This window comes from Monopterus albus, unplaced genomic scaffold (assembly GCF_001952655.1).
Source record: "Monopterus albus unplaced genomic scaffold, M_albus_1.0 scaffold495.1, whole genome shotgun sequence".
NCBI classification, from domain to species: Eukaryota; Metazoa; Chordata; class Actinopteri; order Synbranchiformes; family Synbranchidae; genus Monopterus; species Monopterus albus.
The window spans coordinates 132313-148028 of NW_018128375.1; the positions used below are offsets into that span (position 1 = coordinate 132313).

General features: G+C 41.1%; 2 protein-coding genes across 8 annotated transcripts in view; one reads left to right on the forward strand and one right to left on the reverse strand.

Moving 5' to 3' along the window:
* The window catches only part of ttll4 (tubulin tyrosine ligase-like family, member 4), a 17663-nt gene extending 9417 nt beyond the window's left edge, over nt 1-8246 (reverse strand). Inside the window, exons 1-7 of one of the 6 annotated variants that reach the window (XM_020588013.1) lie at nt 8020-8242; nt 6180-7457; nt 4526-5009; nt 3847-4057; nt 3670-3746; nt 3461-3524; nt 1064-1182 (exon numbers count right to left, since the gene is read on the reverse strand). In XM_020588013.1, coding sequence (XP_020443669.1) covers nt 1064-1182; nt 3461-3524; nt 3670-3746; nt 3847-4057; nt 4526-5009; nt 6180-6806 — 1582 coding nt within the window. In that variant the 5' untranslated portion in view covers nt 6807-7457; nt 8020-8242. Of the gene's footprint in view, nt 1-1063; nt 1183-3460; nt 3525-3669; nt 3747-3846; nt 4064-4525; nt 5010-6179; nt 7458-7698; nt 7904-8019 lie in introns of those variants that run through there. The other 5 variants (XM_020588009.1, XM_020588014.1, XM_020588012.1 and 2 more) reach the window with 5 other exon arrangements.
* A 291-nt stretch (nt 8247-8537) lies between these two features.
* Nucleotides 8538-13360, forward strand: LOC109952775 (lymphoid enhancer-binding factor 1-like). 2 transcript variants are annotated; one of them, XM_020588017.1, is made up of 5 exons: nt 8538-8608; nt 8728-8883; nt 9222-9329; nt 9462-9510; nt 13171-13360. In XM_020588017.1, exons 2-5 carry the CDS (start codon nt 8794-8796, stop codon nt 13263-13265), a joined length of 342 nt encoding a protein of 113 aa, XP_020443673.1. In that variant the 5' UTR covers nt 8538-8608; nt 8728-8793; the 3' UTR covers nt 13266-13360. The 2 variants fall into 2 exon arrangements, with proteins under 2 accessions (XP_020443673.1, XP_020443674.1); XM_020588018.1 differs by lacking the exon at nt 13171-13360 and adding an exon at nt 11680-12305.
* Nucleotides 13361-15716: the final 2356 nt, after the last annotated feature.

Below are 15716 nucleotides of genomic sequence, written 5' to 3' on the forward strand. Positions count from 1 at the left end.
CTACTTCCAGCCACTGAGGGTGTCCACAGGGAACGCTGTCTCCGACGTGCTCACAGCATTCTCAAGGACTCCTCTCACCCAGCTCACAAACTGTTTGACCTCCTGCCCTCTGGGAGTCGCTTCAGGAGCCTCCAGACCAAGACCAGTAGACTCAGGACCAGCTTCTTCCCCACAGCCGTCTCCTTATTGAACTCTGTCCCCCGTTGACCCCCACTGCCCTCCTCTATGCCACTACACACACCTCACCCCTTCTCATAACACCGAAGTGATCTGTTAATTTGCACATACTCTACTCACAGAATACTACTCTACACATGCAGATACTGTATATTTATCTTTGGACTATTTACATCCATTGAACTGTTCACTCATGTAACTTATCTTCTTATTCTGCACTATTTCATTCCATTTCATCCCATTGTACTAGTGTTTTATAAGCTTACTGTACATGATCCATTACTTGTAATTTGAAACCATAGTCTGTTATACATTGTACATTACCCTACATATCTTACTGTAAATATCAATTGTACATATCATTGGTAAATTACTACTGACTGTACATACTTTGGGCTGCTGTTATTGCATTTCTGGTTAGATGCTAAACTGTATTTAATTTCTTTGTACTTGTACATGGATTATGACAATAAAGTTGAATCTAATCTAATCTAATCTTAGTTCATCACAGTCATTTGAAAACCTGCAGCACCTTTTGCCTCATCCGAGCAGGACGCACACAGCTAGACGTGGATCATTTTCAAAATAATATTTACACCAGGAGCTTCTTTGGTCATTTTCCAAGAGTGTGGCTGAATAACAGCTCTGGTAACAGACACTTCTTCCTCCTAGAAGTGGGTTTAGGGATCACAAAAAAATTCTCTCCATCTGTCTTCTTGCGCTCATTCTCTTCTAATATCCCATGTAAGAACTCTTGGCTGCTTGACGGGCGTTTCAGGTCTGCCTGCTCAAAACCCATGGTCTGAAAAATGCCGGACCATCTTTCTGAGTCTCTTAACTTTGTTCAAGCTATTGTGTTTTATACAACAAGCATGCATCTCCTGACCTTTCTCATTGGCTGTGCTAAAGTAGAGTGTTGGAGGGATGAAGGGGAACAAACTGGGAACCAGCGCTGGTCGCTCTTCTCGATCATCTTCTGCCCCCACTGACATCGGCTCCTCAACACTGAGTGAACGACAGAGACAGAAAGGAAGGAAAGCAGTGATCATCACATTAGTGGCAGACACCTGCATAGGATGCCAAGTTTACTAGATCTAGATTTTCAACAAAAGTCTTTTGATATCAAAGGCAAATTCTGGAAGAAAGACAAAATCAAATGCCTGCACACTGACTTCTTCTGATTCTCTGTAGCCAACAGGAACTGTATGCCTCCATTTTCATTAAATACATCACTCAACATCAACTGAGAGACAAGACGATAATGGAACTGCCTACTTGATGAAATACAGGCTCTATTGACAGACATTCCAATAACACCTTCTCTTTCTATGCACTGCAGATGAGTAAAGTGAATCTACAACAGTTATGATTAGTGGTGATGACCATATGCTTGCTCTCCTTTCAGCACCACACAAGACACAGTCTCCCAACATGATTAAAAAGTAATGCAGCTTCAGTTACAGTCACGGATGTCTCATCTCGCTGATTGTAACCCAGGTCGTGTGCAAACTGAATGGGTGACCGTTTGCCCTGTGTGTTAGTAACATGATGCCTGTGTGAATTAAGGGTTAGAGACACCAGATACTACAAGCATATTTTAACACCGAGCTTAAACAAACAAACGAGATCTTCTCCAGTGAAGGTCTTAACATTAACAGCAGCACACAAACTCCTGTAGCTCACTTCAGGAACAGTTCTGCAAAGCCAAGAGGACATAATTAATCTCAACAAAAGGAACACCTACAATGTAGGAACATGAAAGCTATGCAGCTTGTTAGCAAATCAGACTTTTCTCAGTTATTTGCAACCAAGTCCAATACTGGTAGATTCCTGAGCTCTTTTTTAAACAATATCATTAACCCCATTACAAAATTAAAGTAAAAAACACTCACATGACAATCATATAGGAAGGAGAGACAGGAGTGGATGAATATATAGGGGCTGATATTTTCCTCTTCCAGATCGGTTTTTCTTAATAAAGTCCTTCCACAGGTTTACAATGGCATTACAGCTGGACCAAGCCTACTTGCCACTATACTACGCATACAGAGGATACAGCTTTCAGGAAAGGGTGGGGGTGTATGTAAATGAACACAATCCAATCAGCTGGTAAAAAAAGGTGACAACAGCAGTCACCATCCAATCTGTTTTAGCAGAGAATCAGCTCCGAGTCTGTTGAGGCCTTCACAGCAGAGAGCAATATGGCACACAATGCAGCAGACTTTTCCACCACACTCTGCTGCTTTCTGCCATGTTTAACAATCCAGTGAGAGAGAAAAGAGTCCACAGGATCTGATGGATGTAGATTTTATGCTGCTTTAGGAGACCAGGCTTAGGTGACACTGACATTTTGAAGAGTAAGCTGTTTTCTTAACACCATAATGAATGGTCTGTTAAATGAACAATAATTATTTGAAATGATATTGAGAACTGCATAGGAAGAAAATGAACATCAATTCATTTCATCTGCACAGCAATGATTTATAAGACCACAGTTAAGGCTTATAAAGCAGAATATTTGTATAATTTGAATACTAAAATACTAAATTTGCACATTTCAAAAAGTTAAATAACAAGTAGACATGTACCATTATGATGGATACAGGATTCTCTGTCTTAATTGCTGAGTATTTTCAATACATCTCCAAAAACAATAATCTCCTCCTTAAAGAACCAACTCAGCATAATATCTTCAGATAACCAAAACAACTGAATTTTTTCACACGAGTGATTCGTTAATTCACTGTACCCAGGGCAATGGAACACAAAATGAAGTTCACAACCAGCACAGAAGCCCTGCTCCTCAGCAATATGTTTGTATCTGCCTACTTCAACTACCAGTGGAAGGGTACCAGTTCTTACCCGAGCACACGGGGAGCTCTGCCTTCTCTGTAGATCTAATGTAATATATGGTTCTGTGGAATAAACATCCTTAATTTGAACGTATGTCGTAAGTTTAGGTTTATTCCAAATCTCTTCCTTCAGTTGGTCTTTATGGATTTGTTGTAATTCTTGTTTAAATGTATGTATATCACACTGCAAGTTATTTATAAAAACATCTAAACCACAAAAAAATAGCAGCTGCTACTCTTGACCAAGGATAAATATGTGCTCTGTTCCAGTTAATGGAAGACAGAAAAACAAACTGTCAAAAACGTCTTAAAAACAACAGCGCTCTACAGAGTTTGCATCAGGTAGCATTTGTGTTGTTGTAGTGGTTAACCTACATTTCAATGCAAATAATATTTATTAAAGTGCGTTTGTGTGGGGCTACGTGTCTTACCCAGAAAGGAGCGCAAGAGATGCTGTGGATGAGGTGCCACTGATAGATGAACAGTCTGAATCATCTAAAGACAACAGAACAAAAGCAAATTAACTAATTACAACATCAACAAAATACATTTCCAGCTGACTAAAGGCAGCTTGAGTATGATGACGTACTCAGAGTATATGCTGTAAGTCTGCGTCTGCGTCTATATATTATTATCTCACCAATGTCACTGCAGGCGTTTTCCAACTCATCAGGCAGCTCTTCCTCAGCCCCATCCACCTGCATAACAACCTCTGGCCTGGAAACAAATAACAGTAAAATAGTTGGGATGAAAATGTGAAGGGGAAAAAACAGAACTGCATCCTTTGATTGAGAATCCACAATCACAAGCTGCTCACCCAGACAGCTGAGTCTCTCCAACCAGATGCTCCTCTGTTGGCCAAGGTGAGGAAGGAGATGGAGATGAAGGCAACATGGGGGCAGGCTGTCCCTGCTTGGTGAGGTGGATAGTGGAGATCTGAGAGGTCACACAGCTGACCAAGGTTCCTGTCACACACCCAGAGAGACTGTCACTGGCCATTTCTGGTTTCATGTTGTGGGAACTGAATCCTAAAGCTGTCATATACAAGGCAAGTCCATGATTTTCACAATACATGAATCATGTGTCTTATTAAAAGAAAACTCCCTGTTGAAGATGTTTTTATTACTTTAAAAAAGGCTAATCTTCACACACATTGTAACTATGATTTCCTGAATAAACTCCACATTTCAGTACCTTAGCCACACAGCTTTCTCTCATTGTCACCACACATTGCATTTTTTTTTATTTCAGCTGCATTCAGGAGCATTATCAAGGAGTTTTAAAGCAGTTACTATCACTATGTCCTCTGAGCTTAAGACACTGAACAGTGTTACTAGAAAGCCTCAGTATTATCTGCTCAAACTGTCTCATCTTATTTGTAAATATTTATGTATGATTTGTCCTGAAAAGCCTGATGTCCTTAACTCCCAAGCTGCTGGATCAATGATCCTTTGACAGGTACAGTACATATGAAGTAAAGCACTAGTCCTGATTACCTGGGATCACATCTGGCGCTGTGGGATGCTGCTCCTGCGTGCCACTGACACTGTCACTGAGTACAGGAGGCACAGCACCATTTGGAAAGGGACTGGCCGCTGGAGGACCGGTTCCTCTGCATGTTAACAGGGTTCTTCCCAGAGGAGCCTGAGTTTCTGGGCCCTGCTTGGTTGCATCTGGTGAAGCTATTGATTGGCATTTGCTGTTTGCATTCGATGCCAAAAGAGCTGGAGAACCACCTCTTACTATCAACTGACTGTTCAAATCAGTTACTGCTGTGCAACCGTTATGTGTCTGACTGCATTTTGTTGGAGGTTTAGCTGAATGGCACCTCTTTGTGCTTGTTTCTCTTGTTGCGCTTCTGTCTATATTTGTGCCATCAAGGCTGGAGGCATCCTTTCCTAGTGCTGCCCCCTGACATTTACAGAGAGTAAGGCATAAAGAAGGCTCTGACGGCAAGAAGGAACAGTCTGCAGCTTCAGTCTGGGAAGACAAAACAATGAAATGTCAGATGTGGAGGAGGAAGCCATAAATTAACATACATAAAGTTGACCTAATGTAAAAGATTCTGTCAGCAGCAACAAAACTGTTAATTACATGGACTGGTATTGCCATATTGAACAGACAGGACTGTTCTAAGGCATTGCTATTAAAATTTGAGCATTGCTCAGGCTGTATATTTCTGTCTGAGTTTGTGCAGTACGTTTTCTAATATAGCCCTCATGTCAAATTTCGTGGATAGCGTTGTCATGCACTTCATCATTTTAATTATTAATGAGCTTAACACTTTAAATTTAAGGAGAAACATGGATTCATTTACAAGTTAAATATTTACAAGTGCAATTACACCTGTTTAACCTAAAGCTTGACCTACATAGCCCAACCTGAACCTTAACCTGATTTCTAAGTTTCTGTTCTACCCGGCCTGAACCCTCAGGTATCAATAGGCCAGGTCAGGCTGGCCTATACACATTTTATACAAAACTACAGGCTCACTAATATTAGCTCCTCCATAGTGATATTTGGAATAACAATGCACTGTCTGACAATGAACTCAACATAATCTTGATATGATGATAAACACACTTGTCAATTCTCTGTGCTGGACCAGCTCTGTAATGCCGATGTGTGATGGCTGTTTCTAAATGAGCTCAAACCTAATTTGACATTTCTCTTCTGCAGCTTCTTGTTGCTTACAGACCATCAAATGCACAATACACTGACTGGTATCTCCATATGAACCCATCATTTTCCACTATATCAGTCAATACAAAAAGATATTCACTGTGTAGTGAATATCTTAAAAAGAGAATGTAAAAAAAACAACTTCACTTAAAAAGTGAATATCTTTTTAAGATCTTCACTACACAGCCACCATTCACTTGGTGGCCCAAGATGTAGGTGCCCAGTGGAGTTTTAGACAAGCAACAAGAGCTTGAAAAACTAACCTTAAACCCAATCAAAGTACAGTCAACTTTATTCATAATCACAATTAAAAACATCAGTTGATGAAAGTGCTGCACAGAGAATAACACTAGCAAAAAAAAGTCTGATCACTCTCTTCTTGAGTGAAGTCATCTTTTCATTTTTGGGAAACTGGTCCACCTAAACCTTTCTGTTGTGGCTTCTACACTGGGAAGTATCAACACTTACCATCAACTTGTTAGTGTACTCCAAACTACGCTGTCCTTTAATCAACAGGTCTTGATGACAAACTGACAAAAAATGCTCCAATCCTAGTGGTGTGTTGTCCATTGCAGCCCGATGTCTGTTCACTGCTAAACCATTTCCAGGTTGACCAGTTTGGAGTGACATGCATTTCTGCAGCTGGATATTAGTTCCAACTTGACATTTTTTCTTTTGGATGGAGGAAGGGTCACTGGTCTTTGTGAGGCTGCTACCAGACTCCTTCAGTCCTGCTGCCAGTACCTGGTTTGGGATTTGAATCCCATTATGTTGCTGTGGCAGGGCTAGAGATCCATTTGGAACAGCAGTGAACTGGCTCTGGGTGTTGATTTTATTTTCATCCCCACTCTCCCATGTAGAAACCCCAGATGATGTCTGCCTCAAGGGGGAAGAAGATGAAGTAACATTAAAGGAGAGAGGTTTGGCTTGGACCTTTTGCCCAGAGATCTCTAGGGAAGCCTGACTAAAAGGCACTTTAGTGGCTGAGGTTGTTCTGGCATTATTTCTGGGCAAGGTAGTAGTAGTAGGACTATCTTCATTGGAATAAGCCTGAAGCTTCGGTCCACCCCATGGGGAGGACTGGTTGGTAGGCATGGTACCACCAAACTAAGATGTTTCAAAGATATTTCTGAAGGGCTGAGTACAGGGTCAAGGGTATTAGTTGGGACAGGAATCAATCAGTTTGTCAAGCCTGAGGAAGGTTGTATTCCCTAAGACCCCCTGTTCCTCCTGTGCTGCTCCTCACTCAGCGAGAAGTTCTTCGGTGGAACTGGCTTGTGAGATGTCAGCTCCAGCTGAACAGTGTTACAAATTTTCTGTTAATTGCTGTAGAATGACTACAAGTTCTTGAAAAATCCTGACAAACACCACTCATGCCTGCTGCCACAGATGCAGTGACAGCTGTATAACACTTGGGCTTGCACCTGAGCTGCAAAGTAATGATGTAAGGTTTTAAGCCTTTACGTGAGGCTCAAACAGGCAGGCACTTAAGTTTTTCTTCTAGAGGCAAAGTGGTTCCCACATCGACAAAGTCTGATACAAGGCCAACGAGTCTTGATGTTATTAGCTGATGCACACTGAGCCAGAAGCGGGTTCTTTCTAACTACTTTGGAGATGAAATGTGACACTGCATACTTGGCTCACACTAGGGTACCAGGCCTGGATGAGAGAGAGCCGTGTCCATCGAGTGCTGGCATCATCCCCATTTGCTTCCCTGGAGGCAACTACCAGCTTTCACCACTGAAACTACACAACAGCAGAGGCAGAGTTAGTCCAATCGAATCCAGTCTTTCTTAAGACAAATTATCTCCATTACAGACACACCAGGCAACACCCAGCCGTACGGTGTGAAAAGCTGCACTGAGTAAGATTAAAACGATAACTAACTCACCGCATCTTTTAAAATCGCGGCTTTGTAAACTAGCTAACTAACTGAGTGACACGAGATAGCAAGATATCCTATTCACATTACATTTACAGTTCTCACCAGTAACTTGTCACTTTTCCTGAAGTTGAGTGTAAATGCCACAGGAAACAACGAGCGTAGCAGTTTCAGGTGTGTACTTACAAGACATGCCGCTTCACTGCAAGGCTACACTCATCATTAATGGTTTAATAATGGAGCGGAAATGACCGCTGACAATCGCCTCACGCACATCGTTTCTGTTTACCATAGCACGGCACAGATAGCATTAGCTTAGCTACAATGACCAACACTATACCAACCGTTATCAAGTGTTTGATAGACTAGGGGTGCCACAAATAAAACAAAGCCTTACTATCAGTTTATAAAAAAATATTCACATACCCAGTTAGTCCGGCATAATATCCCAAACATGTTTTTGTAGCTGGTCTGGCGAGCGGCTACACGTTACTTTCTTGTCACACTGCAGTGGCTGGCTGAAAAGTCCAAGTGACACATCGCCGCCAAAGATCGTCGATGTTCCGCCAAGCTTCGGGGTTCACATTTGAAGGAGAGCTCCCCCAATTGCCGAACAGCAGTCACAGCACCAAACATTAGTTTATGGCGCGCTGGCATCCAGGGATTGTTGCATTAGCGCCTCTTCTGTGCCTTCTTAACATTCAGCTGTGGTTCAGTGACGTGCGGTCAGGGGAGGCAGGTGAGGAAAAGAAAAAAAAGTTAACCATAAAATATAATAAATGTTAATATTTTTGTCGGCTGGTGTGTGTTGTAGGCCCTTTTGCCGTTCGAATCCGATGTTGAAGGATTTTTTTTTTTCAATAAAGAATAGCAGAATTTCCGTATGTCCCGTTTTGTTGAAACTCTGAGTTTGTTAAACCTCCTTCTTGAAACGGGCCCCAGCTGTCAACCTCACCGCACGTCACTGCCTGGCTCCTCCTATCCCTGCTGCTAATCCACTGACCCCTAAGTCCAAGTAAGTGGCTGGCTTTGGTCAAAAATCTAATTTTACATATTATTTGTTTCATGGTCTTTCCTCAGAGTTTTACATAGTGGTAATGTGTGCTTTAATCTGTTCTGTCTGTATTCCCATAGCAAGAGAAAGCGTGGGAACCGACAGGAGGATGGTCGACCTTATATGAAGAAGCCGCCAACACTTTTATGCTGTTCAGAAAAGAACAAGCTCTAAATGTTGTGGCTGAGCTACACAACAATAACAGTGCACAAGTGTATGCTGTTCTGGGACAGAGGGTAAGTGTGTGTGGTCTTTGTGTCTGTTAAACTTCATCACAATGCCAAAAACTTTTCTGCTTTTATACTTATTAACTTTCAAAGTCCTCAAAATTGGATCAGACATTTTCCTTCTTTTGCTGAAAATTTATTACAACAGAGAGCAAATCAAAATTAAAATCAAGGATTTCTAGCATTTCTGCAGAGCACAGATACACTGTGTATTGCATAGCCTGCCCACACTGATGTGGATCTGCACGTATCTGTTAACATGTTATATACACCCCTGTTTAAGCCTGTAGTGGTGTGTAGTAGTGTGTCGGTGTGTACGCTGACAGTGTGTTCTTGTGTGTCCACAGTGGAAGGCGCCGTCCAAAGAGGAACAGCCCAAGTATGATGAGGAAGCTGAGTTGGAGAATGTGCTCCACGTACTGCACCACCCCAACTTGTCCTCCAGGGACAACTATGTATGCACACTCTGCTCACACACCGTTCATATATTTATTCCCTTCTTTAGGTGATAAAACACCCTCAGTGAAAAAATCTTGATTATATCAGCTGAGATCAGCTGGAAAGTCTAACATGTTTGTTTTGTGTAGAACAAAAGCACAAAGAGAGTGAGGAGGAGGCCTCCCACCAAGCCTGAAGGTAAGAGAACAGTTCTGTGGGTCCCAGATTGTTTTCATGCAAGGTGTCATGACAATGTGCATGTGGCCATGGAGCACATCTGACTTAACCTATGTATAGGCCATATTTTTAGAGTATGAAACATTGTGACTTACCTACCTACTAAGCCAGGTGCTTCATTTGACTCCTGAAATATTTGACCAATGTGTTATCAGTTGAAACTTAAATCACACTTAGTGGAACTTTGATAAGTTGATTTTAGTGAGGAAAGTTTGATACACAAAGTAGTCGGTGGTGTCTGAAACTTAAGTCTTGAATGAATGAACTGTCACATGTTTCAAGATTTCTACATCTTGCTTTTCAAGTACATTTTCAGATGGTCTTCTGGTTTAATTTTTATCAGCTTTGCCTTTATAAGTGCACAAGGCTTCCAGGTTATTTTCAATTATTAGATTTTTTCTTTCGCCATGAGCTGGGGTCTCCAGCACATGTGAAGAGCACCCCACTAGCCAGAAGCTCACTACAGCTGGGAAAGACCCTTATATTCACCAGCACGTTTGGCTTGTTCTATTTCAGTCTATTTCAACAGCCACGTTTTTGTAATAATGATATAAGATGAACCAAAAGCCAGAATCTTTTTTCTTTTTTAAACAAAGAAAATACATTTTGAAGTTGGTCACAATAAGATTTTAAGTCGAGGCAGCTGTCATCTGACCATTTAACAAATTCAGCAAGAGATATCAGATTGGTGGCCCCAAAGAAGAGACAAGATGGTCGTAGATATATGGTCATAGAACATGACAAGAAAACTAGCTTCCTGAGAAGTCCTGCAGCTATCTGTACACAAGATAAAAGTAGAGGAGAAAGGACACAGCCCTGAGAAAATCCTGTATTTGAAGTAATGACAGTGGACATGTGTCCATTCACAAATACCTGCTTAGTGTGTCTTAAGAAATTCAAAATTAACAGTAAACTCTAATCAGATAACTACCCAGAAACAACTCACCCAGGCACAAGAACAACATACAAACTCCACATAGAAAGGCTCCGGTTGTCTTCAGGGTTCAGCCGTCTTGCTGTGAGGTGACAGTGTTAACCACTGAATCACTGTCCTGCCTTCTCTCTGCCGTTTCTTTATATTTCATAAGTTACTTTTTTGTAATCACAGAGTCTCTTGAGTAGGAAGGATGACTTACTGTATGTTCCCATGCATGGTGATTTTTTTTTTATTAGCTTGACTTAGTTCAATTAATAGACTGGGATCCCCAGTGCTGTTCCCCTCAAAAGTTGCGACTTGCTGTATACCATCCAAAAGGTACTGTTTAATAGAGGTGGTCTTGTATTAACCTTTTCTTACACATACACACTCCCAAAAATTGTATCACAGGTGACCCTGACTTCCATATGTGCACAGCCAAAATGCGGTCACAGCTCTCATGTCATCTGTTTGGTAGTCTACCAGTTCTAAATGCTTCTTTGTGTCATTTTGGTTCCTTCCCCCCATTTTTTGTTTCATAGAAACCTTGGGCATTAAAAAAAACCCTTTGTTAATGTACCTTAACAATAAATATGTCTGCTTTAGACCTGTGCAGCATCTATAAATACATGTTGGGCCAGAGTGTGTACAGCTGCATACATTACAGTCATGTGGGGTCATTTTGACTTTGCTTCATACCTGAGAAAGTACATAACTAAATATCACTTTGAATGGCTTAATATTGCACAATTCCTGCCTGGAATGAACTCCCCTACCTTGAGCACTATGTGCAATGAAACATAAATAGAGGTGGAGCTGGCTATGCACATACTGTAGGCCATATTTTACTGTAATAGTAGAATCTAACTTTATACAAAGCTGATTTGGATATGGTTATTGGAAATGGTTAAGTCAAAGTATTTTCACTGTAATATTTAGAAACTTGGCAAAATGATTTGAAAAAAATTGTCAAGTTGCATAAAATCAGTTTTTGTAAAATGAACCAAAATAATAAAGCATAATAATTCTATACTTTCTCACAGTTGCACAGCAGGCATATGGACTGCCGAACGTGACACAGGCCATCAGTCTTGTTGGGTCTTGTTCAAACATTTTTAATTCCTCTGGCAAACACATCCAACACACCTTAAGTTTTTGGTGAAATTGTCAAACGTATACATTTAGAAGTTTCTCTATATTTTTGTCTTTCCCAGCTGCATACATGAGAGGGCCAGAATATTAGGAACCTCTGAAGGTAATACAGCTCTTGGTTTCATTCATGTGTTGAGTCCTGACAGCTAGATTTAATAGGCAAAGAAATATAACAAAACAGAGATCGGTCAGGGAGCGAGATGAAACAAACTCAACAGCAACTAAAACAAAACCAGAAAACAAACCAAGAAATCTTGCTGACACAAAAAAACTCCAAAGAACAGCCCAAGGGTAACCAAGGCAAAAACCATACGGAAGACTGATGCAAAAACTTACAAAGCAGACAGGGTGTGATGCACAGAGAGATGTGGCAAACGAGGCATGGAGACCAGATGAACCAGCAACCAGACTGAGGGAAGGGAGGAGGATATATGGGCAGAAAACCAGGGGATAATGAGCAACAGGTTGAAACAATGAATAGTGATTGTGAATTGGGGTAAAGCTGGGGCAGGTGAGGTGACACAAGACAGGAAACTAACCAAAATAAAAGCACCAAACAGGAAGCAAAACTGCAAACTAAAACAGTCTGTCAAACTGTACCTGCAGTTACACTGTTATCCTTTGTTGGTCTGACAATTTAAAGGTAAAATATGTTTGAGGGCAGGCCATCACACAGCAAGTGTCTCAAAGATCTGTAGATAAGCAGTAAAAATACATCAGAGGCTGAAGCTGTCCTACTTACACACAATATCTTATCTTTCTTTTTCTTGTTGTTTACCTGCAGAAAAATGCAAATGTAGAGACAAGTCTTAGTATCAAATAAATGTATTTACCATATTCTTTATTGTGCACAAAGCATGTAATGCTAGCAATTCTTTCAGGAAATTGAAAGCAGAACAAATTTTAAAATGTTAATTTGTGCTTTATGCACAATGCAATAATTTGTAGACATAAAAAAGTGGAAAGATAGTAATGAAATGTGATGCAGTGCACATGATTGCAATCACTGCATAGAAGTGAATAAATACATTGTCAAAAAACATTGGTCTGTGCTAAAAGATCTGATTGGCTCTGTTCTTTAGCTAAAATGCTCCTTTTCACTGCTCCATCATTAACATCCTTTTCAACAAGAGCTGTCCAACCAGGCCTAGACAATGTAGAACAGTAGGGCAACCGGTTACACCGAGTGAGAATGCAGCTGCAGCAAAGCTTATTTTTCATCAAAGCTGGAAGATTACAGTGCTGGTAACATTTATGTGTTTACCTTAACTACGGAAAAACTTGATGTTGCAGTGCAGAAATAATCACAAGCATTCTGACACTGAAGCAAATATTGCTTTGTTCAGTCAGTGGCTCATGTTACTGTTTGTAACCAAACTTACATTAACTGCCAGTCAATGGAAGCTAAACTGGTTTTAGAAGACACCAACTAAAAGACTCATTTACAGACATGAACCTGACCTAACATGTTTTACAGGTTATGTTTTAGAGTGTGTCTTGTTCATCCATTCACCTGTCTCTTCTCCTATTCTCCTTCCATTCCCTTAATACAGCCCAGTGTCTCCTTCCCTCCATTTCTACAATGTCCACCCCTTTTGCTTCCTCTGAAACCAAGAGTGCTGACCCGTGGAGAGACTCGGTGCAATAGCCGAGGTACCTGTGTGCTTCCCCCAGGTGGTGGTGCTGATTTGGTGTGTAACTGTCAGCTGGGCTACGAGCCCGATTTCTGCCAGAACACAGTCAGTGGGTCATTAAAAAGACAAAGCTAAAAAAGAAAAAGGGGATGAGCCTGTTTATAGTTTAACTGAACCAGTCTGATTAGATACAAACATTTTCATGAGTAAACCACATTCATTGTTGGTTTGGGTCTCTCTGTGGGAAACACACCAGTCTTATGCTTAAATGAGTTTCTCATCAGGTTATATCATCAGCTTCTGAGAAGCCGGTGTCTCAGCAAGACACTAGGATTCTTCTGTCCAATCACTTTTACAGTTTCTCTAACAATATAATTGTTTCTAAACTCTGGTGTTTATGAATTCAATGGGATTATAAATAATTAACTAAACTGAAAGAAAAACCCGGGTGATCTTTGTCCTTGGCCATGGTTTATTGTTCTCTCTTATATAAGACTGAGGCTGTAGGATTTCTTCACACACAGGGCTGACAGGAGAGCAAATAGCATCTGACACCTTTCGCTTATGTGCGAGTTTCCATTTCGCAGATTGGTTTGTTTTTCACTGAGTTGGAAAAAGTGAAAACCGTTTTTCTGCAGAGATGTGAAAAAGACCTGCTGTCGTTCCTCGACCATCCTCCACGGACCATTCTCCTCCGCACCATTACTCCACTCCACCTTCCAGCCTCCATCAGCCAGGTCGGTACACAGTCATCAGATCCCATCTACCACCCACCAGCCAGACCGAGAGTGACCCTAGCGTCCGTAGCTCAGCCTATCTCATCATATCCATCCGTCATCTGTTATCTGCTAGCTGATCAGCACCCGGTACTACTATTTGTCGTGGCAAGAGTGTGATACCGACTAAATTAATTCAGACAAACCATTACAATTTAAAGGATCATTTAATATTACAATTATTCTGAATAGAGTAGTATTTAAACACATAATCTTGTAGTTAGGGAACAGAGATCAGAGAACAGAGCCTCTCCTCCTGCAATGTGATAGATAAAGCCTAAGGATTGTCAGAGCACCAGTCAGTCAGGTCATTGGTTGTCAGTCCCGAGTCAGTCAGCGTCTTCCCCAGCCGGCTGGGTCCCCAAAAGGTACATGGTCTTCTGTTCACTGCAGCATGGTTCAACTCTCTCTTCCAGGCTCACTCTTTTTATCAGCTCGGCAGCTAACTATAGCTATCTCCCAACAGCTGGACTTTGTCAGTCTTGACGTCCATCGGCCCCAACCTTCTCACTCCTCTATTCTGGGAACCCTCTACAGCCTTCCTGGAAACCAGGAAGCCTGACTTAATGCTCCTGCAAAGATCCTCACAAAAGAACAGGGAGTTTATCTCTGACCACTTACATAAGCCCATTGTACAACTCACATGAACTTAATGAACCCATAACCACTCAGCTCTCCCTTACACAAGCTAATACCAAATATGAGCTACATATTGTTCTATTACATATTTATTCTGGAATCTGGTTTATTGCTAACCACTACATATTCCTAGTTTGTTTCCTTATCACGTCACTTATATATATTGTACAGCACAAAATAAATTCTGCTTGCACTGAAGTCAGCCATCTGGGTCTGTTCATTTCTTCACTCACTCACTCACCCTCCAGGTGAGTGACTATAACATGGTGTTTAGCTTTCACCTGTGTCCTTACTGGGTCAAAATTATAATTATTAAAAAAAAGAAGTGTTTCTTCAGTGGGCATGAATTTGTGAATGTGACTGACAACTTTGGTTCTGATAACTTAATTCAGACTAAACAGTATCTATGTAGATGGGCAGTAAAACATAGTTCGTATCACTTCAGTTTCAATGACCACATAGGGACTGACGTTGTCAGCTGCTGCTATAGTCACAGTTATAGGAGCACCTCCACGTAACTCGGCGTGCAGGAGCTACTGATGGCTTGGCAAAAATAATGTGTAACAATGTGAATGAAAAAGAGTTTCAAATATAGATACCTCACCACTTCCTGCCTCCATGCAAAAATATCGCCAACATGCTGGCAGCCATCTTGCTTGTGATGCAACCAGATTCTGCACAGTAGTACCCAATGCAGAGCTGCAGTATTAGGCCACCAATCAAAGCTGTCAGTCATCCAAAATGCACCCCATTTAACCAAATAGCTTGGTAAAAACAAATATCAGAAAAATGACCACTTGTACTCAGATCAGTGTAATAATATCAACCCAAAATGACAGAAATCACCTTTGGTAAAAACTAATTAGATTTGTACTTTGAATGATATATTTCAGCTCATGTCCACTAACATGGAGGGGGTGGGGTTTCTGACCTATATTGCAACCAGCCACCAGGGGGAGATTGACTTACAGTGGCTTCACTTCTGGGACTGTCACATCTTTTTCTACGGTCTATGATAAAACTTAACATTTTGTGGGAATCGGTGACAGT

Coding starts and splice junctions, on each gene's coding strand:
- LOC109952775 (XM_020588017.1), top strand. CDS start 8,794: ATGCTGTTCAGAAAAGAACAAGCTCTAAATGTTGTGGCTGAGCTACAC. Junction 8,884..9,221: donor ATGCTGTTCTGGGACAGAGG/GTAAGTGTGTGT, acceptor GTGTGTCCACAG/TGGAAGGCGCCGTCCAAAGA. Junction 9,511..13,170: donor GCCTCCCACCAAGCCTGAAG/GTAAGAGAACAG, acceptor CCCTTAATACAG/CCCAGTGTCTCCTTCCCTCC.